Source organism: Ambystoma mexicanum, chromosome 10 (assembly GCF_040938575.1).
Source record: "Ambystoma mexicanum isolate Mex_15411 chromosome 10, UKY_AmexF1_1, whole genome shotgun sequence".
Taxonomy (NCBI): Eukaryota; Metazoa; Chordata; class Amphibia; order Caudata; family Ambystomatidae; genus Ambystoma; species Ambystoma mexicanum.
In genome coordinates, this window is record NC_090932.1 from 847,337,669 (window position 1) to 847,365,060 (window position 27,392).

Here is a 27,392-nt window from a genome sequence, read left to right on the forward strand (position 1 = left end):
CTTTGAGATGGTCATGCTCAAATGTGATTCACAAAGATGTTCCCAAGGCATCTCAGAGTTGCTTCATTCATCCTTAGATTTACTCCAGTTATAGGTTTTGTAAGTCAAGTATAATGCTACAGGTGCAAGTCTGAAATGCTCACAGGTGTATCCTCATGAGCTCCAGTACAAATCTTTGTGAGTCATGCCCAATGTTTCGATGTGATGTTAACTAGCTGTTCACCAAAGACAGCAGCACGTGAGTAGGGGGTAAATACGGATCTATGTGGATTTATCTCATTGCAATATATAGGATGCCCCTTTTTTTTTAAACGCGGTAACATTTGTCAAGTTCCAACAGCGGGATTAGAACTCGGGTCTTTAGTGTGGCATTTGTATCTGTGTCGAGAGATCGAGAGATCGAGAGATCGAGAGATCGAGAGATCGAGAGATCGAGAGATCGAGAGATCGAGAGAGAATCACTGGGTGGAGCAAGGTGATACTGAGAGTGAAAAAGACAGGGGTGAAGCATGCAGCAACAGTGTCGGGCAAGCCCAGGTGGATTGTGGTACGTTTACAAGCTATTTTTTTTTAGTTTGGGCTGATAGGTCGTGCTTGCGCCATCTATAAGCCAAAACTATTGCATTAGAGTACAAAAAGGGATAAATGGCATATGAGGAGGGACACACAGGTTGTCAGGTGTTGTTTGGCTATTTATCCACCGAAGGACAGCCCATGGTCATGCTAATCCCTTTTGCCATTTCCACCCAGTTCCTGCCCCTCCACACCCAAAACACCTCCTCCTGGGAACTATTTGAGCACACTTTAATCAAGCCTTACCATCAAACTTTGCACACGAGGTGCCTGCAAGTGTTTTTTCAAAGCAGCCTCCTGAGAGTTAATAACTTAATTGTAGCTGTAAACCCACTACTGTTGTATTTAAAATGTCTTACCAGGTCTTCCTTTAGCCACTCGATTTATAAGCACTATGCGTGTGCTTCACATAAGTCCTGTTAAACACATGCATCGCAAAGCCAAGAGTTTTGGCATGTGTATACGAATTATGCATTTGCTAGGCACTGTTATTACATGTCCAGATACTCGCACCATTTTGTGCCTGTTTTCATCAATGGGCAGTTAATACTACTATGGCAGTGCCTGACAGGTGCCTTTCCCATGCCTACAGAAAAAGCCCAAACTGTTGGCCTTGCCAGTGCTTGTTTTTATTTAATTGTAAGACATGTTTATTTTACCCCATTTAATTTTGCTGAGTTTGACCTCGGAAGGATGAAAGGCTGGGCTGGTTGAGCTCGAGCTTGTGAAGTACAGGCTGTGAAAGTGATACAGCTCATGAGCTGTGCACTCAGTCATGAAACCTGAGTGTTTTGTCCACAAAAGACCGGTGTTTGTTTTATTTTTCACCCCGTCAGTAAGTGGCTAGTAGCAGCAGGTGTGGTGTGTATGCTCTTGCAGGGCAATGTCTAGCTCATCCTCAGAGTGGTAAAAATTCGCTCAGTTGTAGCTCGAATTGGCATTTTTTTCGATGAAGGCAAACTGGCGCCGCCATTCCGACGGGGGCCGGTTTGGCGCGCCCATTTTGGCACAGAAGCCTTTCTGGCGCCGTCGATTTGGCGCAAGGGTCGTTTGGACGTGGCTGACATTGCAGCCACGTCCAAACGTCCCTCGCGCCAAACTATGTGAGTGTGTTTCGTTACCTTCTACTGGTGGCGGCACTCGCATGCAGCCCCGAATAATAACCGCAATGATTTTTTTGTAAAACTCTTTGTAGAGTCTGCATAGAACACCTGCCTGCAGAGAACACGTACCGAGGCAGAGTTCCCTCCTGCAGAGAGCACTTTCCTGCACAGAACACCCCTTCACCGAGCACATTCCTGCACAGAGCCTCTCCACGCACATAGGTCCTGCCTCCACTGAGATCCCCCTTCACAGCGCGCCTGTCTGCACAACGCATCCCAGTACATCCTTGCATATAACACCTCCCTGCACAGTGCACCTCCCTGCATAACGCATCTGCCTACACCGAGTAGAGCAGCAGCCCGCAGCAGCTGCTTGCACACAGCACACGCCCCGAGATAACCGGACTAGCAGAGCACCTAATCTGCACGCGTAGAGCATCAGACTCCCGAAAGCCACCCAGCTGCATAGACTATCTACCTGGATAGCCCACCTCAGGGGCTGACAGACACCTGTATTCCGAGAGCATTTGCCTCCATAGAGGACCCTCCATCCAGCGAATACCACTTTCGTGGAACACCTGCCTCCACACAACACCTCAATGTTTAGAGCGCCTGCCTCCATAAGACACTTTCCCCATAGAGTTCCAGCCTGCTAAGAGCGCATGCCTGCACGGAAAACCTGCAAATGGCACCTGCCCTCACACACCACGTCTGCACTTAGAGCACCTGCCTCCGCAGGGAAACTACCCCAGCAGAGCACCTGACTCCACAGCACACCTGTCACTACTGAGCACATAGCTACCATCACACAGTGTGCCTGGATGTCTTGTGCACATTGGGAGTGAGACTGTCCCGTGTAGAGGTTTGATTTCCTGTCCTCATAACACCCAGCAGTAACGTGCACAGTGATTTTTTTATTGCACCCAGTATATCTGACAGAGTGCCAATGGTGTTGGAGATAGGGTTCTTTTTGGGCAAGATCACATGGTGCCTCGTAAAAGGAGAGATTGTTTTCACACCAACCACTGCCCCCGAGCTGGGTGGTGGAGGGTGAGGGGGGGTGGGTTGGGTGGGTTGGGGGGCTGCCGAGTGAGGCCGGGGCAGTTGATGGCAAGCAGCCGATCGAGCCGCGATCCTGGCGGTCTGCTGAGAAAGGAGGATTTAAGCTGTGGAGGTTTTTGGTGAGCTGCCAGTGGACAATGAGGAACATGTTTGGTCTGCTGAGCTGCGAGCGTTTAAAGAAGTGTGCATTGTACACAATAGTGACTGGCGAGGTGCCCTGCATGAACTCCATACACACAACATGTAAAGACGGGAATGGACAGCTACAAAAAAAATAATGACACTATGTTTTTGGTGCAGCGCCACCGAAGGTGTGCTCGCCTGGAGAGAGATGTCCCTTCTCAGAGATATGCTGGCTGACAGTTTCAGTGCCCAGGACTCCTCCGCGCTGCTGCTCTAAATGGCATGCACATGTGCCATGCCAGGATCTGTCTACTGAGTACATCACAGAGAACCCCTCGCGCCAAAACATACCAGCGTTCATGCACCGAACTGCGCCCAAATGTCTCCTGCGCCGAAGCGGTCGTGGCGAATCGGCCCATGCCGAACTGGCCATGCCAAATCGTCCTGCTCCGCAAACCGGTGTGTTTACATGCATTGTGTAATGTCTCCCGATGGGCCTTTGCAGCGTCCTGTCACGTCACGTATAGCGTCTCCGGGGCGGCTCCACTGGTGATTTGCTTCTGCGCAGGATAAATCCTGTGAAGGAATGACTACAAGACTGAAAGGTGGACAGCTATGAACATGATGTCACCACTAGTACTCAATCTTACTTGTGGCACTATTGTAAACGCTACAATGACCACAGAGGAAACCAGCAGAGTAGCTTCTTATCAACTTCCAAGAAACTCTGGCAGAACAGATCGTTTAAGTTAGCCAGTTTTTTTAAAAAAAATATTATACAGCAAGATTCTACCATGTTTATTGTTAAAGTCAGTGTATGTTGGCGTTTTCGCGAATCTGGTTAATTGTAGAGAGTCCAGTAAGTCAGATTTTTCACCCCACCAAATCATGAGTATATTGATATGTTATGTATAATGCGCCTATACCCAATGTGTATATGTGTATATAATAAATACATGTAAGCCACATTTTCACAATGGTCCAGAAAGTTAGATAATTGTGCTTTCCAGAAGACTGACAGAAGAAGAAACAAAGGGTTATCCTTCTCAAGCTCAGTGATTTGGCTACTGTGTGTCAAAGGAGGTATATGGACCAGTTCTACAATGTGTTATTTGATTAGCAGAAATATTTGAGACATTACAACATTATTATCTTTAGCTGATGAGAACATTCAGATTATCCCTCAAGCTTTGAGAGAACTGAACATTGATCCAGTGAAAAGCCCAATGGGATTAGGAGAAAATGGAGAATTCTTCAAGACATTGCACACAATATCTCAGTAATTGTTAAGGCAGCTGGCAAAGGGGCAATTTGGTAATCTTTATATATAAAGCTGAATGTATGTATGTGAGTATGTTTGTCTGGCTATACAAATCCACACCGTTGAACCCACATCTACCAAATTTTGCCTGGATTACTCTTTTGTCTGGGGCAAGATCGTAGTCTATGTTTGGATGCAAAAATCGTATATGCAAAATAAATGTGGGAACAAAAATTGTAAATCTTTTTTTTTTTTTATCGCACCACTCCAAATATGGGAAATGGCAAGGTTACAGTTTACTTAAGCTCATTCACAAGAAGAGAGCACAATCAATCAATCTTTCTTGGAAATGTTCTCAAATGTGCTGAAGCTATTGAGTGACCGAAACATGCCGCACAAAAAAACGAACATCCCTTGGAAAAGCTCCATCTGATGCAAAGCAAAAATTAATATCAAGAGCTTCTGAAACACAACAACAAACAGCAGCACGACTTGCCGACCAGAGGACAAGAGCAATTTCCTCCAGGGCACATGAGACACCCGAGCAAACTGAAGCAACTTGCTGACATGAGGACAAGAGCAACATCCTCCAAGGCAAATGAGATGCCAGAGCAAATTGAAGCAAGACTTGCTGACATGAGGACATGGGCAACATCCTCGAGGGCACATGAGACACCTCTCGATCAGGACACGGCAACGCCGGGTACCCAAGCTATATTAGATATGAATGATTATGGCCGCCAGTTTTACTGTCAGGGTGGTGATCCCATTGCTTATTATAAACCTACAAGTCATCAAACAAGGAGTGCTGCAGAGTGCCTGTTGGCTGGAGACGTTGGTTCACTGAAGCTCCAGCAGTTCATGTTGCCTGCAGATTCTACATTTCTATATTGGACTTATTCATTTCAGGAGGACGTCAGTTTGAACTCATAAGTATACATTTGCTGATACGTTCTATTAGTATTGGCAGAAATTGCATAGTACTTACTTTATTTTCGCTCTTCCTAGCTCCAATGTTGGCCATGCCCACAACTTGTTCAGGCACCTGAAATACCCAGGCATTCGCGCCACTGTGCGCGCGCCACGAGGAGTGCGGCACATTGCCTGTTGGCCTGTTTGCCTGCTTGCAGGCGGCAGGCGACTGGGGCAGCACTCCATTTTGTTTCCCTTATATCGATGTTATGTATTTATTTGCGGGAAATTGACAAATCTACCACAGGTCAGAGTTTGTGTGAAACATTGGTTGGGATTGGTCTGCTCTCACTCTCATTTGCGTGGAAAGGCTACGTATTGTAAACCAGCAAAATGATGTCAGGGCTGCGTACGCGAATCGTGAAGCAACAAAGGGCGCGGATGTAAGATGACATGCTATACACGCCCCTTGTGTTCACGCCAGTAAAAAATACAATGCACATGGCATTAACAATGCCGCTCCCGCCTTCACCCCCTGCAATTAGTGACTTTCTGATGTTGGAGCAGGGGGAGGGAGGGAGCTCGCCCATTGCTATAGAATCAGGTGAAATGATGAATGGAGGGACTGTGGTCTTGCCCGGGGGCAGAGAAGTGGGGGGGGAGCCTAACTGGGAGGTCTTGGATCAATCTTTTTTTGGATACTCCACCCGCCTTTCAGACGGGAGGTTACGCTACTTGCCTTGTCTCAATATCCATTGGGACACGAAGAGGTAGCGGATGATCTGATTCCTTCAGCTTAACCTATGTTAAATCAACTTGTGGGTATGGGTGCTATGCAGGGATACTGAGTTTTTGCTCCCCATTTTGTCTGAACTAAGAATTCACACTACTTGTTTGCAGGATATAATTGCGTGTTTGGGAAAACTTTCAAGTGCAGTCAGTAGATTGGACAAGAGAGGGGTCGCTTCTGACACCTCACCAATTGGAGAGGGCTGTATTCAGGAACCATCTATTAATATTAAGATCAGTGGATGGTCAGTGTCCAGCCCCTCTCCTAAATCACCTGTAGGTGATGTTGTGAGTCTCGGGGAACCGAATTGTGTGATTCCCGGTACCCCATCTCAGGTTCCCCTAAATAAAAGAATGAATAAAAAACATTCCCGAAATCAGCATCCATTTTTGAACAAAGGTGGGAGGAAAGTGTCACGGAATAATTGGAGGTCCCTCGTAATAGAGGAAGTAGCGGAATGTGATTCTTTTGGGGAGGGTCTGGATGTCGAGTCATGAGCAGAATGATTGATAGATAAGGACGTGGGAGAACTGGCAAAAAAACACCCTATCAGAAGAAATGAATCACAAAGGGTAAAAAAACAAAAAAAAGGAATAGTAGTAAAAAAAAAGTAGTAAAGATGCTAATCCCCTTTCAGATAACTGTAAGCCTCAACCGTTATCCGAGAAGAGGGGAAATTTAAAAAAAAAAACGGAAAAGGGGTTATATCAGCTATTTGCTAAGAAACCTAGAAATCAGTCTAGCTCTCTAATGCCCCCCAACACCTCTAGGGGGAAAAGAGTCCATTAATCAATGATTTGCAAATTGGGCCCCCAACCTTTGAGGATGTTCATAAGACCCAGATTGGGCCCGCACAAGCATCTGGTGAGACACATTGCCCTTTGGGTTTGTCAACAGCATCATTACCGCAAGTATCAGCAGTATCTCTGGTACACGGGTCGAGTGGGGAAAACAAAATACCACAACACGTAACAGTCCATGGGAAAAATACCACATTGGAGGCCTTTATAAGATCAGCTATTGCAGAGATGATATCTCAACAACCAATCTCCAGTGAGTGTACCTTACCTTCTATTACTAACATTGTCCACTCACAGGCTGAAGAGGGTAAGGAGGGGGGAGTAGTGAGAGGAACCAACTGGAAGTACCACATTTGGCTAATGCCCATGTCTTGTTGGGGCAGGGGAAGCAAAGGAGTTTGTTACTTGAAGAGAAGTCTATTGAGAAAGGCACTAATAAGAAATTATCAGAACAATTAATCCTGGAGGAAGTATCTGGGAAGGCCCCAAATTCAAATTTCATAGTGACCTTAAGTCAGTCTATTCATTGGCATCAACCTTTCCAGATAATCCGAGTATTGTTTTATACTACTTTTTCGATTATGGGGGTCCTCCATCATTTAAACGCAAGCGAGTTGTAGCCCTTTTAAATGAGATACCGGCTCTCAGTCGTCTTTCCTCTGCAGATTTACAACTAGTGGACTTTATACATCCGGAACGATATGATCATGTTATATTAGTATTTCATTCACGTTCAGTGTATGAAGCCAGTTTCTCCAGGAAGCTTCTCAGTTTAATCGTTTAGGTTATGATATCCTGATTTTCAGCCCTGGATTGATGTTGTTTAGCCATGAAGAAAAAGAGCTAAGACCCCCTGAGGGAAAACCAGGACAGGAGAGGTTTTATGACCAGCAAGAGACGCCTCTCTAAGGCAGAAGAAGAGCATAGCTGGAGATGGCTAGCCCTCTCACTGAGGGATTCTATATCGCAGTTCAAATCTTTGAAACTAGATCTTTAACCATATTGACATTTTATTTGTATCATGGAACTCTATGGTTATGTCCCACCTTTCTTCTTATGGATAGCTATGTTTGAATTAAAAAAACCTGTAATATTGTTTAATATTGTAATATGTCATCCAGGAATCCTGGATGACATCTGAGTTCTATCGCGATGGTTTTGATTGTTGGTTCCAACACTCAAAAAGGGGAGACAGCGGTCGCCCGTCTCGTGGTCTCCTAACTGCTGTAAAGAATGGGGAGGGCATCAACATTTTGGATTCATCCTCTATTCTTATGGGGGCTCTGGCAAGTCTTCCTGCACACATTCTTGGGCGTGCCAGTAATACTATCCCTAGTGTGACGTCCACTGTACCCAAGATCCCTCAGCGTCTAGGATCCTCAGATTGTTTTTTTCCGTCATACTGGTTGGAAGCATTTTGCGGAGCCCCCTGGCCTTAGCCATACTTTTGCTAAAATACTGATTAATTTACATCCTTTCCCCATCCCAACGTCGAACTTCGACACTCGACGCCGGCTGGAGAAGAAATCGACCGTCGGCTGCTGTACGACCGATTTGGGCCTCAGAAGGCCTCTGGCCTCGGCCCGGGCCTAGGAAGGCCTCTGGCCTCGGCCCTGCAAGTAGGGAGAGTGGGGGGTTGGACATACGCTACACTCTTAGGTACACCCTATACATTTCCTACACTTACCAGCCCGCTGCCTCAAGGTGCGTATGGAGGGTACCCCTTTTCAATTCTGCCCCAAGTGCAATCGCAAATACCCTTGGGTCGACAGGCACTCCACGTGCAATCTCTGCTTGCCGAGGGACCACCCCGAAGCGAATTGCAGAGCGTGTAGTAGGTTTAAGCCTAAGACACTTAAGGACCCTTCGACGAAGCGTTGGGCCCACCACGCCAGGCAGGCGGCCATGGCAGCGGAGGGCGCCTTCAGCGACGGCAGCGACGCCGTACTTTCGGACGGTGAGGGCATTACGGCGTCGAAAGACAGCCGAGCGCAGGTCCCCGACCTCGGAAGGTCGTCCGGCAGGGCGGCTATGGGGAAGACCCCCGGCGACACAAGCGCTTCACACACCACACACAGTAAACACACGAAGTCCAACCGAGACTCAACGACATCGAGTTCTCGGAAAGAGGCACAAACAGAACGGTCCTCTGGGCGTTCTCGATCGAGATCGCCGCATGACTCCAGGCAATCATCCACTCTTGCCAAGAGTGCCTCGCTCCCTAGGCTAACAGAAGTTCGATCGTCGGAGGACGAAGACGACTTCCACCCCCAGGCCGCACTCCAGGAGTCGGAGCCTGCAGACAAGATCAGCGCGGCCCCACGCTCGAAGGACAGGGACTCTACCCCCGATCCTCGACGCCAGGCGTCGAAAACCTCCGGAGCCACAAAGGGTCAGGGAAAACACTTTTCCACTCACGGGGAGGCGGGAAAACACCAGAAGAAGCAGCCCCTGCACTCTTCCACACCTGTGAAACACTCCACTCCCCCTAAACAGACAGACAAGACCAGGTCTGCTGATATTTCTAAAACCAGCAAATCTACTCAAGATAAATCTCCTAGACTTTCTGAGAGAGTCATTCCCAGTTCCAAAAAATGGTCGAGTGATGACATAGATAGGGTCATGTCAAGGATGTCTTCTTTGGCTGACTTTTACGATAAAAATCCAGACCATTTCCTTTCATATGATCCGCAAGGGGCTACACCCTCAGGCTCTTATGATCCTATCCCCCCGAGTAAGAAGCCCCGGTTTGAGACACCGATGAGGTTTACAGACCCCTTCGAGATACAACCATACTCACAACCATACTCACTGTAACAAGGAGAGGCTTCATTTGGTGAGGACCAAGATTTTGGTATGGTAGAAGAGCAAACCGGGACGGGCTACTATGGGGATGATGAGGACCAAGAAGAGGAGGAGGAAGACCCTGAAACCTACAGAGTAGATTCCCCGATAGAGAAGGAAGCCCCGGTTATTGACTCCCCTGTGGATAACCAACCCCTCCTGAACGAGGTTCTCGCACATGCAGCAGAACATTTCCATATTGACACCCACGGTGTCCAGGAGGAGAGGGACTTCGCCGAGGAGTTAGTGGGAGAAAGGAGGGCGGTTGCCCAGACCATCCCTATCCTTAAGTCTATTCAGCGAAGAATAGACCCGTCCCTGGTGAACCCGAACCTCACCAGAGCAGTCAATCCCAGAGTTGAAAAACTTTTCAGGGCAGCCCAGTCTGACCCTCTCTATATAAGAGGGCATCTGAAGCCGGACTCCCTAGTTGTCACTAACACTCGTAAGAGGGCTGGAACACCCTTGTCATCGTCCGAAGCTCCTCCAGACAAGGAGAGCAAAAAACTATATAGTTTCGGCAGGAAAGTAGCCTCAACTTCTGCCTATCAGGCAAGGATTGCAAACTCCACCACCCTGTTGGCCAGCTACAACTGCCATCAGTGGCAAGAAGTCACGGCACTCGTAGCCTCTGCACCAGAACCCTTAAAGGGCCAGTTAGCACGAATTTCCGCAGAGGGTAGAGCCATGTCTGGTTGCATTTTAAAAGCAACTTTTGACGCCGCGGACAACGCAGGCAGATTGATAGCAGAAGGTACTGTTATCAAGAGACATGCATGGTTACGGCAGTCTGGGTTTATGGCAGAAACCCAGGCATCATTGTTGGACAAACCGGTGGAAGCCGATCTGTTTGGTAAGGCGGTCGAGGACGCGCTGAAGAATGACAAGGACGAATACGAGACACTCAAGTCCCTTGGCCAGTTAACCAATAAACCCCCTAACAAGAGAGGGAATAGTAATTTTCGTCGTCCACGCGGCAAAAATTCACAGAGAGGATCTAACTATTCCCAGGGGCAGGGTACACAGTGGAACACCAACAGCCAACAGTCTACCCAGGGTTACGGCAGGGGTAATAGGAGAGGACGTGGTAAAGGCAGAGGCAGCCCCAGTAAAGGAGGCGGCACGCCTCCACCAAAGCAGTGACGCTCAGTTCAGGGTCCCTTCTCACGCAACCCCAGTAGGGGGACGCATTTCCAACTTCACCCAGGTTTGGGAAGGGATCACATCAGACAGATGGGTGCTGTCAACAGTATCCGCAGGGTACTGTATAGAACTGCTGCAGCGTCCCCGGAACCATCCTCCACGACAAAGAGTACACTCTTTAGAACATCAGAAGATTCTCCTCGAGGAGATCGCCAATCTGCTAGCAAAGGACGCGATAGAACTCGTCCCGGGACACCAGGTAAACAAGGGTATTTATTCAACTTACTTCCTTGTGCCAAAAAAAGATTTGACAATGCACCCAGTATTGGACTTACGGCCTGCCAACAAGTATGTCAAGCCCCAAAAGTTTTGCATGACTACGCTACAAGAGGTAATCCCCCTCCTAAAAAAGGGGGATTACGTGGCAACCTTGGATATGAAAGATGCCTATTTTCATATTTCCATGTTCCCAGCGCACAGAAGGTACTTGCGCTTCAAGGTGGACAGTCGGCACTACCGGTTCAAGGTACTGCCCTTCGGGATAGCTTCGGCACCAAGGGTATTCACCAAGGTACTGGCGGTGGCAATCCTATGCAGGGAGGCAATCCCAGTGTACCCTTATCTGGACGACTGGCTCATAACGGGGGAAACCCCAGTAATTTGCAGGACAAACATCCAAAGAACTATCAACCTCCTCCACGAATTAGGCTTCTCAATCAACGAGAAAAAGTCAAGCCTGGTGCCAAGCACTTCCAAACAGTTCCGAGGAGCAATCCTAGATACTCAAGAGGGGTTAACATTACCTTCAGAGGAAAGAATTCGGAATATACTACTGCAAATTCCTCAATATCAGTCCGGTCACCAAATAACGGTACGCAAAGCAATGCGTTTGCTGGGCATGATGGCGTCATGTATTTGCCTGGTCCCCCACGCGCGCCTGCGCATGCGTCCCATGCAAGAATGGTTGGTGAAACAGTGGTCTCAGGCAAGTGGTCAGTGGGACGATCTAGTGGTCGTTTCGCCAACACTAGTGCAAAGCCTTCACTGGTGGACAAGAGACAATCTTGCACAGGGAAAACCCTTTTACGATCCCGAAGTACAGGCAGTAGTCACTACCGATGCATGTCTGACGGGGTGGGGAGCTCACCATCTCCACCACACAGCTCAAGGTCTCTGGTCTCCCTCAGTCGCCAAGAACCACATCAACCTGCTAGAGCTTCTGGCAGTATTCAGAGCGCTTCAAGCGTTCGAGCCCCACCTACTAAACCTGTCAGTGCAAATCTGGACGGACAGCACAACAGCCATGTTCTACCTGAACAAGCAAGGAGGGACTCGTTCGCTAAATCTGTCCAAGCTTGCCCAGAAAATCTGGATATGGGCACTCAGACGGAACATCTTCCTGTCATCACAACATGTTCCAGGGGAGCTCAATTCCCTAGCGGATGCTCTGAGCAGAGACTCCCTCCCAGAGGAACACAAATGGGTTCTACACAGAGCGGTCATAGAAGATATCCTCTCTCAGTGGGGTCAGAGATGTTTGCGTATGCTTTTCCATCAACTCCTCTCATCAGGGATGTGGTCAACAAGATGAACAGAGAGTCGATGACGCTCATCCTAGTTGCTCCCATGTGGGCAAGACAACCGTGGTTCCCACACCTACGCAGGATGGCGGTGTGCGAGCCCATCAAACTTCCAGCCTGGTACAACCTACTTTCCCAGCACCAAGGTCAAACAGTGCATCAGCAACCCAACTCAATGAACCTGGCAGCATGGCTCCTGAGGTCATAGAGTTTGGACATCTCAATTTACCACAGAGGTGTATGGACATCCTAAAGGAATCTAGGAAACCAAACACAAGGCACTGTTACTTCGACAAGTGGAAGAGATTCGTTATCTGGTGCCAGAGTAGACAAGTCAACCCAGTTGATTGCACTCCTTCCACTATTGTTACATACATGCTCCACCTGCTAGATGCAGGATTGGTTTTTAACTCACTGAAAGTACACCTAGCAGCCCTGTCGGCATACACCACTTCACATAACAAGGTCTCGTGGTGGAAAGTACCAGTAGTTAAAGCCTTCATGGAAGGAGTAGATAGACTTCACCCTCCTATTTCAAACCCACCACCAGGGTGGGACCTTAATGTGGTGCTATCTAAGCTCATGGGCCCCCCCCTTCGAGCCCATGCATAAAAGTAGTCTCAGACACCTGACTTATAAAACGGCCTTCTTAGTAGCTATTACTTCTATAAGAAGGGTCAGTGAAATTCAGGCTCTGTCAGTGCAGGATCCCTTCTTTACTGTCCACAAAGACAAACTGGTTTTACGCACACACCCTAGGTTCTCACCTAAGTTTATATCTAAATTTCACATAAACCAGTCCATCGAGCTTCCGGCTTTCTTCCAGGACCCTCAAAGCTCGGCTGAGGTGAAACTACACACCCTAGATGTGCGTAGGGCGCTCCTCTACTATGTAAATAAAACCAGACCGCTAAGGAAAACAGATCAACTGTTTGTCTCCGTAGCTACAGGCAGAGAGGGGGATCGCGTCTCTAAAGGTGCCATCTCGAAGTGGATTATTAACTGTATCCAGCTGTGTTACTCACTCTCTGAAAGAACTCTGCCTTTCATGCCAAGAGCCTACTCTACTAGAGGCATTGGGGCCACTCTGGCTTTCATTGCAAATGTACCCCTTGACACCATTTGCAAAGCAGCTACTTGGAGCTCTATTCACACTTTTACTCAGCATTACTGCATTGACACCCATTCCAAGGCAGATACACAAGTGGGACAAGCGGTTCTAAGACATTTATTTGCTCATGACCCTTCTCACATCCCAACTCCTTCTTCAGGTACTGCTCGCTAATCTATGCACAGCATGTGATCTAAGCAGATTCCACAAGCCTCAGAAGGGATACATTACTCACCGTAATCGTATTTCTGATGCTTGTATCTGCTTAGATTCACATGCGACCCACCCTTCCTCCCCTCTGAGAGAAGGCGCATGGTTGCTTGTAGTCTTACCTTTCTATCTATCTGCTTAGATTATCTGTACTCACGCTACTCCTCATGCTACCTCATGTCAGAATAAATACAATCTGAGGATCCTAGACGCGTAAGGGATCTTGGGTACAGTGGACGTCACACTAGGGATAGTATTACTGGCACGCCCTCTGTCGAAGCCCATTTTCGAGTTTCGAAAAACAAACGGACATACTCCGCAGCTTCCACTAGATGTCGGCCTATGCACCGCATGTGAATCTAAGCAGATACAAGCATCAGAAATATGATTACGGTGAGTAATGTATCCCATATGTATATATTGGAACTCGGCTCAAGATCTTACCTGCACCATTGAGAAGATAAATGAATTTTTATAGGGGATGTAATATAGGGGATTACATATAATGATGGCAGGTGATCTTAATGCTGAGATTCCATAAGCCTTAAATTTGAATCGAGATCTGGATTCAGACTTGGGTCTATTGACAATATTGACTGTTGGATGGAAAACTGAGAATAGTTGGTGCTCCTGCAGGAACAACAAAGAAACGCCTACAGAGTCACATATGGTACAACCTATTAATGAATTGGGGCCCGTCTCATGTAAATTCCATCCTAAATCAAGACTCGGATTCCCACACTTGGTCTGACGGATGTAGGGTATCAACAATAGATCATATGTTTATATCCCAATGATTATTCGATGCAAATTTACTATATTAGACACCAACTTGAGTGACCATCGAATACTGGAGGTTATGATTAAGGTGGAACTTGACAATACTTCCTGAGGTCGGATTCTTCTGCTTTTTTAAATTAATTCTTCAAAAAATAGAATTACATGGCATGATGGGAATGTGAAAAAATGAAAATGGGTTTTCTAGCGGATTTTCACAAAAATGTGCTGGAATTAAGACGTTCAATTTTCACATATGAAATTTCCCTGGTTATCTTAACAAGATGATAACTAGATCAATTAAAGTAAGGGAGGGTCTCCCCTCCAGGGTCACTTGTTTGCATGTATATGACCCATTGGTTAGCTCACATAAAAATTCTTGTAAAAAGGAGATGAGAAGAGTGTTAAATAGTTCCTTAGATTGGGAAGTGAAAATATCAAAAATCTGTTGACAGAAAGCTAAAGGGCCATAGGGCACATATGTTGCAGGCAGTTAATGAAGCTATGCTGACTTCTCTGAAAGATGGCACTGCACAGCAATTCTGGTGTTTGATAAATATAAATGAGTCCTCTCAAGTTTCAGCACAACCTAACTGTATCTCAGAGGGTACATGGGCAGGCCAGTTCGGGTGCCTATATGCAGAAATAAATGACATGCTAAAACAAATTGAAGCATTAAGGGCTCCACCTTGGGACTTTAACTTCACGATATTAGACATTACAAAGCAAATTCAAAAATCGAGCATGTCTCGAGCTTCAGGTCCGAACCGACTAGCTATTGAAGGCCAATCCTTAGTTGTGGGCAAAATCATTGTCGATGCTGTTTTCTGATATCATCATGAATAGACATATTCCAGAATCTAATAGGCAGTTTGGCTTCCGAAAGGCTATGCGCACAGAGATTGGCAGGCTACTATTCACTTTATTACAAGAAAAGACTTTGAAAAAAGAGGCAACCCCAATACTCATTGCAGCTATGGATCTGTCTCTTGCTTTTGATCTTGTCGATCGGGTATTGTTATATTCAAAACTTCTGCCTTTGGGGATTCCTCTGGGCATTCTGACCATATTGACTTAATAGCAAGGGTCAACTCTCTTTTCCGATTAAAACAATGAATGGGCTACGTCAAGGTTGCATTTTTGCTCCCACTTTTTTTTAATCAGTACGTGTCGGATGTTGGAATCAGCTCAGATGCTGCCTCTGTGATCTCCCCGAAAATTGAGGGATGGAAAATTAATTGGTGTGCTTATGCTGATGATTTACTGATAATAGATAGCATGCCAATAGGTTTACAGCGTCAAATCAAAGTCTTTTCAAATTATGTTAGCAGTAACGGCCTTGTTATAAATGAAAAATCAGTGATTATACACCTAAGTAACTGTAAGAAGCCATCTTTATTCAGCTGGTTTTTTAATAAACATAAATTGGTAATAAGTAGATCACTGCAGCATCTAGGTTTTCCAGTGTTTGACAACCCAAATAAATGTTTGTATTAGAATGGTCTATTGGAACGGACCGCATTCCTGATATCACAAATGGGAATGGTGAATCAGACATTTTGTAATTATTCCATGTTATGATTGGTACAGTTTTATTAGTTAAAAGTCATTCCAAATTTATGTTATGGTTTAGAGCCATTTCCTTTCGGGTTGCAATTAGATCTGCACAAGATTAAGGCAAAAATGTGGAGATCGCTTCTGTTTTGTCTACCAAAATGTATTCCACTGGCTGCCTTGAGATATGAACTGGGGCTCCAGTCTGTGGACAGCCTGGTCGAATTGAGGCGATTATCGCTCCATAGGAACATAATCCTGGCAAGAGGAAACAGCCTATATTTTCGGCGTGGGGGCGAAATTAAGAGAGGAAAAACCAGATTCTTTGTTCTGTCTGCTCTCCACTAAGCTTGTTTAACTACTCTGGAGAAAATAGGAGTGTCCAAAGATGATAGTTTGGTAAACCTAGTCCGAGTGAAGTGCTTTTTACAAAATTTTGATTGGGCAGACACAATGGAGTGTGTGTATAAATCAGCAATATATTATCAATTGGTTTTGAATTTGAAGTCCCTGGGCAATGCAGAATCGTACTTAATACGATTTTCTGATCCAAATTGGTGAAACGCCTATATGAGGTTCTGTACTCTGTCGATTTTGTAAAAGCTTGGAAATTAAGGAAACCCTCAGACATCTTCTTCTGGATTGTTAATCAATTGGATTGAAATGGCTGATCACTTTCGACAAATTTGTCTCAAATTCTAAGAGAGTTTTCTCCAATATAATTTGGTGGGACATGCTGCATGGTAAATCGATGGCATTAAAGTTAGCACTGATTCAATTTCTGTCTAAAGTATGTGGCTAATCACAATAAGATCTCTTTTTTTGCCAAAGTAATTGTACTTTATGTCTAGTCGTTAGTTTTTCTCTAATCTTTGTAGGGTATTATGTCCAATCTTTCGCATTATGAAAGGGGCAGAGATGGTGATCCATTATTTCTCTTCAGATATGTTATTTCACAGGATCCTTTACCTATAGCTTAACTGTAGGCTGAATTTACACTGAATTATATTATATTGAACCAGGTATGTGTACTCTCCTTATGTAATTAAGAGTATTTTAAGTGATTTGGATCTGTTAAAATGTTTACTACTTGTATCTGTATTTAGGATTTTGTGTGTATTGATAATTTGTAAATAGAAAATGTGTTAAATTGTGTTTTTTTTTAAAAAGGTTTTCATGGGGAAAAGAAAACCAAAACAGATACCTGCAGAAGGAATTCTTAATTCTGTTAGTAATTGTATTCTTGCGATTTTATGTATACGTGTGAACTCTTCTCTCCAATATGGATGGATACTGTCACAGGACCACCACAAACCCATCACATGCCTGACCAGGGCAACCATCCCTCCTAAATGTCATTGATGATTTTGGGAAGATGTTGCTTAGACTCATGCACCTCCTAAAAATATTTTAACCCCATTTTACCTATGTTGAGGATTTCCAGATGTTCTTCTCAATCTGCATCAAATATTGCACTTTTATTTTTCTGGTATTGTTCCATGAAACCTTTCGTTGTATTTGATTGTTTTCCCCAATTTCCACCCTGTGGAAATTTCTCAAACAGTTTATATTAGAGGTTGGCGAACCTTAAAGTTCTTGATTCAGGTCCTGGTTTGAATCTGTCTAAATCCTTTAAACCCAAAAGACCTCCCTCTGGGGCGGGTTTGAACCAATTGTTAAAATACTCAAATGATCTTGTTTGTGATTCAAATTGGCTTGAACCATGGGTGCCTATTGGTTGAAATCCATTTCAAATCAGATTCATTCAACCGTATCACATGCTTTTAGAAGAATACTGCTGTATGTAATCAGAATGAAAACAAAAAATAAAGGTATACAAAATTAAGGAACATCACAAAAATCTGCAAAATGTTTTAGCATAATAGATCCAAGAATCAGGGGTTGCAGATTTGTAATCATTTGAAGTTTCAGGCACACATTTTTTCACTCATTGCCCCCTCCTTTGTTTATAATAGGCAGGTTTGAAGTAGATTTTAGCCTGTTTCCTCATCCCTATTTTATATTTTTTAGGGATTAACTTCCTTTCCCAACCTGCAAGATAAATGCCTCCAAATCTGTTGCCTTGTGAGGATCACCCTTAGACTAGTTGAAGAACTTACATTTCACTATGTGTTTTTATACCCCAAGCTCTGTCTTGCATGACTCAAAATATTGTAGGGATCTATCTTGGTAGAGATGACCATGTTACACCAGCCCAACTGTCCCCTCTGTGTTAAATTTCAGAGTGGTCCTAGCTAGAGAAAAGTCTGTGTTTTGCGTTAATGGTGTTAGGCCAGATGGATATGTTGCAATCCAATATGTTGTGAGTGCCCCATACCACAGGGACATTTGGGTTGATATTTATACAGGTCCAAAATTGTTCCTATATTTTCTCAGAATCCACCTGTGAGAGGAGTCTTCAAATCTTTTGCCTCCAGATTACACCAGTGTTTTGGGGAGTCCAGTGCATCAGTCATAGGAGAGCTTTAATTGGGAGGCTTCTATGTCTCTCTCTTTGTCTGTAAATCCTATTTCTCAGTGCTGTGGGGCTCTCCATAAAACGTTCCTTCACACCCTCTGTATTCTCCCCTTCCATATGATTTTTTTAAATGTTGGATTTGAAGAATGGCTCTCTGAAGTGTTAGTGTAAGAGTCTGCATACTATGCAGCAGTGTGGGCAGGAAATGTACCTGTATATAATGTATATGCTGCCTGTACACAATGTTTCCCATCTGGCCACGTCTTTGTAAATTGTACAATGTTGATAACATATGTATGATGTTATGTCAAGGGGGGCGTGGCCTGGAGCTCAAGGTGGCAGGAGGCTAACGCGCCGAGCTCTGGCCGAGACGCCGTAATACGATCCTTATTGACCGCGAGCAGGGAACCCGCAACCGGCAAAATCATCCAGCAGTCGGGTGAACCCTTTGCCGACTAACTGACGGCTATCCCGAGAAGAAGAATCGCTCCTGGGAACCGTGAGATATCCTCTGCGAGACACCCTCCCCCCCCTCCGCCTTCCCCGGTGATCCAAGATGGCGGACTCCAAACAACTCTGAAGCTGCCTCATCCCCTACCGAAGACCGTCGCAAGCGCGACCAACCAGGAGAGGAATAAGGAGGCAACGAACATTGCCCCGGTCCTGGAGGAGAAGCGCCCGAGGCCCCAACAACAACACCCAAGACTCCGCCGCCCGTTACGGGGTCCCGGTGAGCGGAGGAGGGGTCAGACCCTGAACTGCGACCGGGCTGCAGCCGCGGCTCCACAGACACTCCCAAAGCCCGCCTGTGCTCCACAGCGAAAGTCGCTGGCGGAAGACGAGCCTGATTCCTGAAGGCTCCGGATACACTACAGCACCGGAGGGGGGTGCAGGAGGCCCCATACACCCCTACGAGATACCCTCCCCCCTCGCCGGGGTTCAAGACGGTGGACTCCAGATCCAGCTGAAACCCCCTCTTTCCCCACCGGAGACCGTCGCAAGCCCGACCGACTACAAGAGGAGGCAGAATACATTGAACACTGCTCTGGGCCTGGGGAAGAAGTGCCCGAGGCCCCAACAACACCACCCAAGACTCCGCCGCTCGCCACGGGGTACCGGCGGGCGGAGGAGGGGCCGGATCCCGAACTGCGACCAGACTGCAGCCGCGGCTCCACAGACACTTCCCGCACCTGCCTGAGCTCCACAGCGAAGGTCGCTGGCGGGTGACGAGCCTGATCCCTGGAGCTCCGGAGACACTTCAGCGCCGGAGGGAGGTGCAGGAGGCCCCATACGCCCCCGCCTCTCCACCAACTGTGCAACGCCATAACGGCGAGCCACCACGAAGGGCAGCTGATCCTCCTCCTTCGCCTGGGGACTGCGCCGGAGCACCTGCGGCGGAGAACAGCTCCATTTGGGGTAAGGAGACCGGGGGGCCCTGCATACACACCACGGAGGCGGCATTAGCTGTTCCCCCGGCTCTAACCCCAATGACAATCGACTCCCCATAGACTACATCATCCCCCGCTCCTGCCCTGTGAAGACTACCCAACTCCTAATTGGAGACAGGCAATCCCAGCCCCCCTACCCAAAAGAAGGAAGCGCCCCAGTGGGAGCACTAACTAAGCTCTGGCTCCGACTCAGCGGGCCATTGTAGCCCGATACACCAGCGGGCACCATCACTAAAAAGCCTTAGGGGCATAAATAAAGCGCGGGGCAGTAACGACTTAAGCCCACCTCATCTCAGCACCGCAGACCCACAGAACAAGCATGTCCTCTAGAAACAAGACAAAACCTATCACAATGGATAACTACGTATCCACGAAGCCCATGAAAATGGCTGAGCCGCGCCCCTCTACCCCTGGACCCGCTCAATCGGGAAACGCAAACCACCCTGAGAGCCAAGCACAAGTCTTGGAAGCTATAGCTTCCCTACGCTCGTTCATCGACTCCAAGATAGACGAATTTCGCTCGGATATCCAACTTGTGCGGCAGGATGCCAGAAACCTAACAGAAAGGGTCACCGTCACCGAAGCAAACATAAAAGAAACAACTGAAAACACGATTGAACTGAAAGCCAAAGTGGCAGACCTAGAAAGGAAGGTTGCTTTCCTCGAGGCGAGAGCTGAAGATGCGGAGGGGCGCGCAAGAAGAGGCAACATTAGAGTACTAGGTATCCCCGAAGGCGCAGAGGGCCCGGACCCCACTGCATATATAAAAACCCTACTGCAACAAGAAATTGGTCCCGAAAAACTCACGCAAGCCTTCGCCGTCGAACGGGCACACAGATCCCTTCAAAAGAAACCCCCTCCAGGATCCCACCCCCGCCCTATAATCGCCAAAATACTTAACTTCCAAGACAGGGAAGTTGTCCTGAGACATTCCAGAGAAAATGGCCCAATAGAGCGAGGCAACTCAAAGATCTCCATTTACCCAGATTACACTCCGAAGGTACAGAGGGAGAGAAATTCATTTATCCCAATCAAGGCCAGGCTGCGGCACCTGAACTTAAAATATATGCTCCTTTACCCATCCAGGCTAAAGATTATCTTCAAGGGCCGGTCAATTTTCCTGGAATCACCAGCAGCCGCCAACATGTGGCTAGAAGACAACAACCTAGCTCAGGGCGAAGACCCACACCCCGGAGGTGAATGACCGAAATCACAAATCGGGACGAAAAAAGTACTCCCACTTACCGGAATGAGACCTTATCGTGCACACAAGCACCCTGCATCGCGGAAGCACCCTACACTACAGTCAGCTATTTAAAATCGGCTCTCGCTTGGCCCCGCACCAGACTCAGGACTTCGCCCCCGCGAACGGATCAGAATAGGCCAGTTGCCTATCCGACCCCACTCGAGCCCGACGCCCGGATGGGCCCCGAAGGCGCGAGAGCGCCTGAGCACCGCGACGAAGTTGCAGTCGCTAGGCGCACCAGTTCCAGTTACGTTCATAGTTACATTAGAAGCACAGTTTTCATAATACCAAATCTGAAAGGGCAGCAGATGAAACAGACACAACACCTAAACGCACGCAGAAGTGAGACCCGGACACCGCACCAAACTCCCACAAGTCTAGTGTTAGCGACTAGACCCAATGAGAGGGAGCCCCTAAAGAACACCTACACACCCGAATGGCTTCACAACTAAGGATAATGACATGGAATGTGCGAGGGATGAACACGTACCTGAGAAGAAACCGAATTCAATCATATCTTCGCAGGAAAAAGATCTGTATCGCACTGCTCCAAGAAACCCACTTGACAGCTGAATCCACATCCAAACTGGCGGATAGATGGGGAGGCACGGGCAAAGGGGCGTCCTACTCCAAATATGCAAGAGGAGTCTTCACGTGGATAAACCCAAATGTCCCGTTCTGCCTGCTGGGAGTGGAAGCCGACAAAGAAGGAAGATACCTGATACTATGGGGGACCATTGAACACACCACAGTGTGCCTGGTCAACTCCTACTTTCCCCAACACGGTATACCATCGCACATCGCAATGCTGTGCTCCAAAATGGCACACCACAGAGAGAGCACCTTTATTTGGGGCGGCGACTTTAACTGCATCAGAAATAGCACAATGGACAGATCGGTACCCCCCCCCCAACAGCCACACAACCCCTCCACCAGGGCCCTCAATTCCGCCCTGGAGCACTTAGGCCTGGAGGACATCTGGCGAATACAACACCCAGAAGAAAGGAGTTACTCGTATTACTCGGCCCCACACAAGATCCATACGAGAATCGACTACCTGTTTATAGACAAGGAACAAGTTGCATCCATAGACTCCACCTCTTACCTAGGCAGGTCGATATCGGACCATTCACCATTAGTTATGAACTGGAAACTAAAAGGCCCAAGGCCTCCTATACCGACGTGGAGACTCCCGCCCATGGCACTCACCGATCAGGTGTTCAAGGAAGATCTTGCCATTAGACTCGAAGACTACGTCAACAACAACAAAGGATCGGTATCGAGCTGGGGCACTCTCTGGGAGGCAATGAAGGTGGTAACACGTGGCGAAGCCATATCTGGAGCGGGTGGCATTCGGAGACAACTGAGGGAATCGCTAGAAGCATACGAAAATGAAATAACGCGCCTCGAAGCTGACACAGACGCCACACCGGCATCAGAGGAGACCATGAGGGGACTACGAGAGGAATCCCAAATAGCCTGGGACCGACTAGCGAAATTCGACTCTATAGCCAATACAACCAGAGCCCACAAAGAGGCTGATAAACCAGGCAGACTTCTATCATGGTTGTGCAAACGCGAGCACCCGAGACACCTCCCCACGGAGATCATAGATGCACGAGGCGCAACGCACAAATCCCAACTCGACATCAACGCCACATTTGCTGAGTTTTACTCTGAACTTTACTCTCACAAAATACAAGTACCCAGGGAAGAAATCAGAGCCACCCTCGACGAGATCGGCCTCCCAAAAATAACGGATGAACAGAGAGAAGCACTAGACTCTGAGATTACCGCCGAAGACATCACAGACGCGATCCGATCCCTAGCTACCAGCAAAACCCCAGGGAGCGACGGCCTCCCACCCGAATTTTACAAGGCTTACGAAGACATCATCACTCCTATACTATTTGAGGTCTACACGGAAGCATATGAAGAAGGGATTCTCCCCTGCACCATGAGGGAAACCATCATAATCCCCATGCTTAAACCAAACAAGCCCCCTAAATGCTGCGATTCCTACCGCCCGCTGGCAATGCTCAACTATGACAGCAAGATCCTGACTACCATTCTTGCCAAAAGGCTTGCGAGAGTGGTGGGGACTATTATACACGAGGATCAAAACGGCTTTGTCCCGGGGCGCAACACCACGGCCAACCTCCGGAGACTACAACATGTCATGGCCGAAACCCAGACAAGAGACGAGGACCTGGCGGTGCTGTCGCTGGATGCCATCAAGGCCTTCGATTCCATCTTCTGGGAATGGCTGATTGAGGTACTGAAGGAGTTTGGAATCGGCAGAGGCTTCGTGAGGTGGATCAAGGTCTTATACAACTCTCCCATGGCTAGAGTGAAAACTGGAAGAATAGTATCCGAAGCCTGGGCAATACAACGGGGCACCAGACAGGGGTGTCCACTCTCCCCCATGTTGTATATCCTGGGACTAGAACCGATTGCCATCTACTGCAGAAAACAGTTCTTCGATGTGGGCATAAAACTAGGTAACCAGCATTTCATAATCTCCCTGTATGCAGACGATGTATTGTTATACCTAAAGGACCCACATGTAAATGCGCAAGTACTGCTAGATGTCCTGGACAACTACGCTCGCTACTCCGGGATTGAATTCAGCAGGTCAAAATCTTGTGCGTTCCCGATGGCCAAGCTCACTGAAGTGGGAGAAGCTGACTTACCAGACGTGGGCATAAAGTGGCAACCAAAAATGTTTCGATACTTGGGAATTAACGTCAGACATACCCCAAAGCTCACACACGACCACAACACCGAAAAAGTAACAAATGCACTCCGCAACTCCATAAAGTTCTGGTCAAAACTACCACTTGCTATGATGGGCAGAGCAGCTATCACGAAAATGATCATCCTCCCGAGACTCTTGTATCACTTTACAAACATCTGCCACTACATCCCCACATCCTTCTTCAGAAAACTGGACTCGATAATAAGGGACTTCATATGGGGTACATCCAGACACAAACTACCCCTGCAGATTCTCACATTGCGACATAAAGCAGGGGGGATACAACTTCCCGATTTCCAAATGTACTATTTGGCCGCTCAGCTGGGCCACGTGACGAAGTGGCTACAAGACGATCCAAACGCAGAATCAGAATTACTGAGGCTAACACCCTCCAACCTGCACCCCAAGGAGGCACTGTGGGACCCGCTGAAACAAACACGAGATGCCCCAATGATCCTACAACTGGGGAGACAGGTCTGGGCCAAAACCCACTCCACCCTCCAACTGAACCACCCATACTCCCCCGACACTCCCATCCTTGTTGACACATGTAGATCGGAAGCAGACCTCAGGGTGGCGAGAATCTGGGAGTGTGCTGGGATCTATGCATGGGGCGACATGTACGAGGACGCCAAATTCAGGGAATTCGAATCGATCCTAGAGTCAGAGGAGCTTGGTAAAGGCCAATTCCTATGGTACCACCGCATCAGACAAACTGCAAAGAAGAAGTGGCCTAAATGGCCTGCAGAACCCGGCTCGGACCCCCTCCTCAATGAGATGCACCAACTCTCGGATGGTTGGAAGCCAGTGACCCGAATTTACAGCCGTCTGATGGACAGACCCAATCCTAAAAGTGCAGCATTAAAAGGGAAGTGGGAGACGGACTTGGGGGTCATGTTCACGGACGCTGAATGGGAAAGAATACTGCTCTTCCCCAAAGAGGTCTCCAGGAACACCAGATTTCGCCAAATTCAACTCAATGTTTTATACAGGACATACATGACCCCAAAGAGGGTGGCCAGCTTCAATAAAAAGACGACATCACACTGCCCATGGTGCGGCAGCGAAGCAGCGGACTTACAGCCCATGTTCTGGACCTGCAACAAGGTGGCGCAATTCTGGTTTAAAGTGAAGCACGCTTGCGTAACCGCTGGCATCACCAGATACAACTGGGAACCAAAAGAGTGCCTGCTGGGGGCGTATCCCAGGGTTAGCAAATTCAAACATGTGCTCAAGCTAATGGACATTTCTTGCATCCTAGCCAAACGGGCCATAGCAATGTCCTGGAAGTCGAAAGGAGGCCCGAGATACGAGAACTGGATCAAAGAACTAGACAGATGGACCACAGCCGAAACGAGAGCCTGGCAGGACAGAGCAAACACCGGAGTGGGTGACACGAACAACTCCCTTGAAGCATGGAGGGCTCTCCTACGCGACATTCCATTCTCTGCTGATCACAAGCCTCCCTGAAGCCCAAGCCCCACCCAACTTAATACAAGACAGGGAGACACCGAAACCCGGACTTGGACTCCCATGAAGGCACCAAACTCTCACTTCTACACTTTCCTGCCCTGGAACTTAACCCATAAAACGACACCAATACAGATGAAGACTGTGCAGTTTATTGTTACGTTGTTATGTTGTTATTCTCTGTTGCAGACTATTACATACAGCTGATGAGTACCAACATCCAGCACAATTTGTAATATGCACTGAAAAAAATAAAAATACCAATAAAATGCTTTTAAAAAAAAATGATGTTATGTCAATAGAAATATTTACATTATCACTTGCTATTTGTAGGTTGGTTCACTGTTTGGTTTTTGATTATGTTTTATAATGCAGAAGTCAGTGTAAGAGTCGAGGAAGGACGCGGACACAAAGGGGGCATGTTGATTGCTATAAACCTTTATTTATAGTACAAAGAAACCCATACTATCCCTGTGCTTTAAGAAGGGGGGTTACCTGCCTCAAACTAATACTAAAGGATCTGTCAGAATGTCTGTCAAAATCAAACTCCACCGCCCTGTGTCGGTTCCATATGATAATATCCCCACAAAAATATTGCCATACAAGATAGGTGCCTTTTTTTGAGACAATACTACCCCATGGAACCTTTTGCCTGCTACAGAAATGAGGATGCTTTCCTTTGATGATCAGTCCACTTATGGTGGTGTCCCAGACCCTTCTCTGGTGGTCAGTGTGCTTATTGCTGTCACTTAAACGAGGAAGTACTCCTCAAATGCTTGATTCGATATTGCTAGGGTCTCCAAACTGTCTCTGGTGGTCATTGGGCTTATTGCTGCCACTACGACGAGGAAGTTCTCCTCAGATGCTTGATTTAATATTGCTAGGGTATCTGACCCATCTCTGGTGGCCAGTGGGCTTAATGCTGCCAGTGTGACGAGGAAGTTCTCCTCGGATGCTCACGCCACTTCTCCCCAAAGTTTGGTTGTTACTACTGGGCCCGGGGGGGGGAGCCACTCGAGTCTTCCTGATGATGTTCTTGCTGTTGATCACACATGCTGTGCACCTTTGACTTGTGATTGCTTGAATCCACTCCCCCTCAGGTTCCAGATGCCAGTTAATGTAAAGTATCATAGCGCCTAGCAGGGCTTCCTGAATAACGTAACCAGCAAGTATGTCGAACATAACGACTCCAATGCTTAAATGTGCTGCAATTGCACAACATATAACGTGGCAGCAGCTCTCCAAATACATTTTATCATGTATTTAAGAAAGTGGTCTGCTAGCCATCAGATATTTGCAATACTATTTTGAAAAATGTTTTAAGAGATTCTCACAGTAGCAAATGTCTGCGAAATAGGCTTCACATATTGGAAGAGCGTTTTTTTCACAAAAAAAGTGCAGTTTGCTGAAATAATAACAGAAAGCCAATAGAATAAATGTAAGGTTCAGTTTGTTATAAATTAATATTCTCATAGTACAGAATTATTGTCCAGAATCATTGGGCTACAAATGTAAATGATACTCCTTTATTTTTATTTTTACAGAGTGTTCTCCATTTTGCCAAATTTAAAGATGTTGGACGGGATTCCCAAATTACCGGAGGATTGGTCACCAGCCCGGAACAGCTTTTTCACAAACATGTGCATAATATTGTAACATGGACAAAAGTGCCCTGTACTGCATCAGTGCTCTGGCACCATGCACAACTGTATATATCTGCTGTGAAGCACATCACAGTTTGAGATTTTCCTTTTGTAACGTTGCAATAAAACTGCTTTTTAAAACATTGAACCAAGAAACTGTTTTTTTATCATAACGTATTTAGAAAATATATCTGCAATTCAGTTTTTGGAGTTAGAAGTCATTTTCTAGTTCGACAAACATTCGTGGTTCATTTTTATGTCTCAGAAGTTTACAAAGCGATCAGTGCATCCCCTTCAGTTGCGCCCTATAAATAAAAGAGTACATGGAAACAGTTTCACTACAGCAGGTGATCACGGGCTGGTTATATCTACCTGTGAGGCCCTTGCTATCACAGTGACGAATCAACTTTCTGGGAACCAGTGGTCCAGATATGAAAATCTGTTTCTAGACCATCAATCAACCCCACACCTCTAATACACCAGAAGGGATCCAAACAGATTAGAA

At 46.9% G+C, this 27,392-nt stretch overlaps 1 protein-coding gene across 1 annotated transcript in view; it reads left to right on the plus strand.

The window, feature by feature from the left end:
• Positions 1-27,035, plus strand: part of LOC138491790 (leucine-rich repeat-containing protein 46-like) — a 383,144-nt gene extending 356,109 nt beyond the window's left edge. Inside the window, exon 7 of the mRNA XM_069618498.1 lies at positions 26,789-27,035. Within this exon, the coding sequence (XP_069474599.1) occupies positions 26,789-26,900 (112 nt within the window). The 3' untranslated portion in view covers positions 26,901-27,035. The remainder of the gene's footprint in view (positions 1-26,788) is intronic.
• Positions 27,036-27,392: the final 357 nt, after the last annotated feature.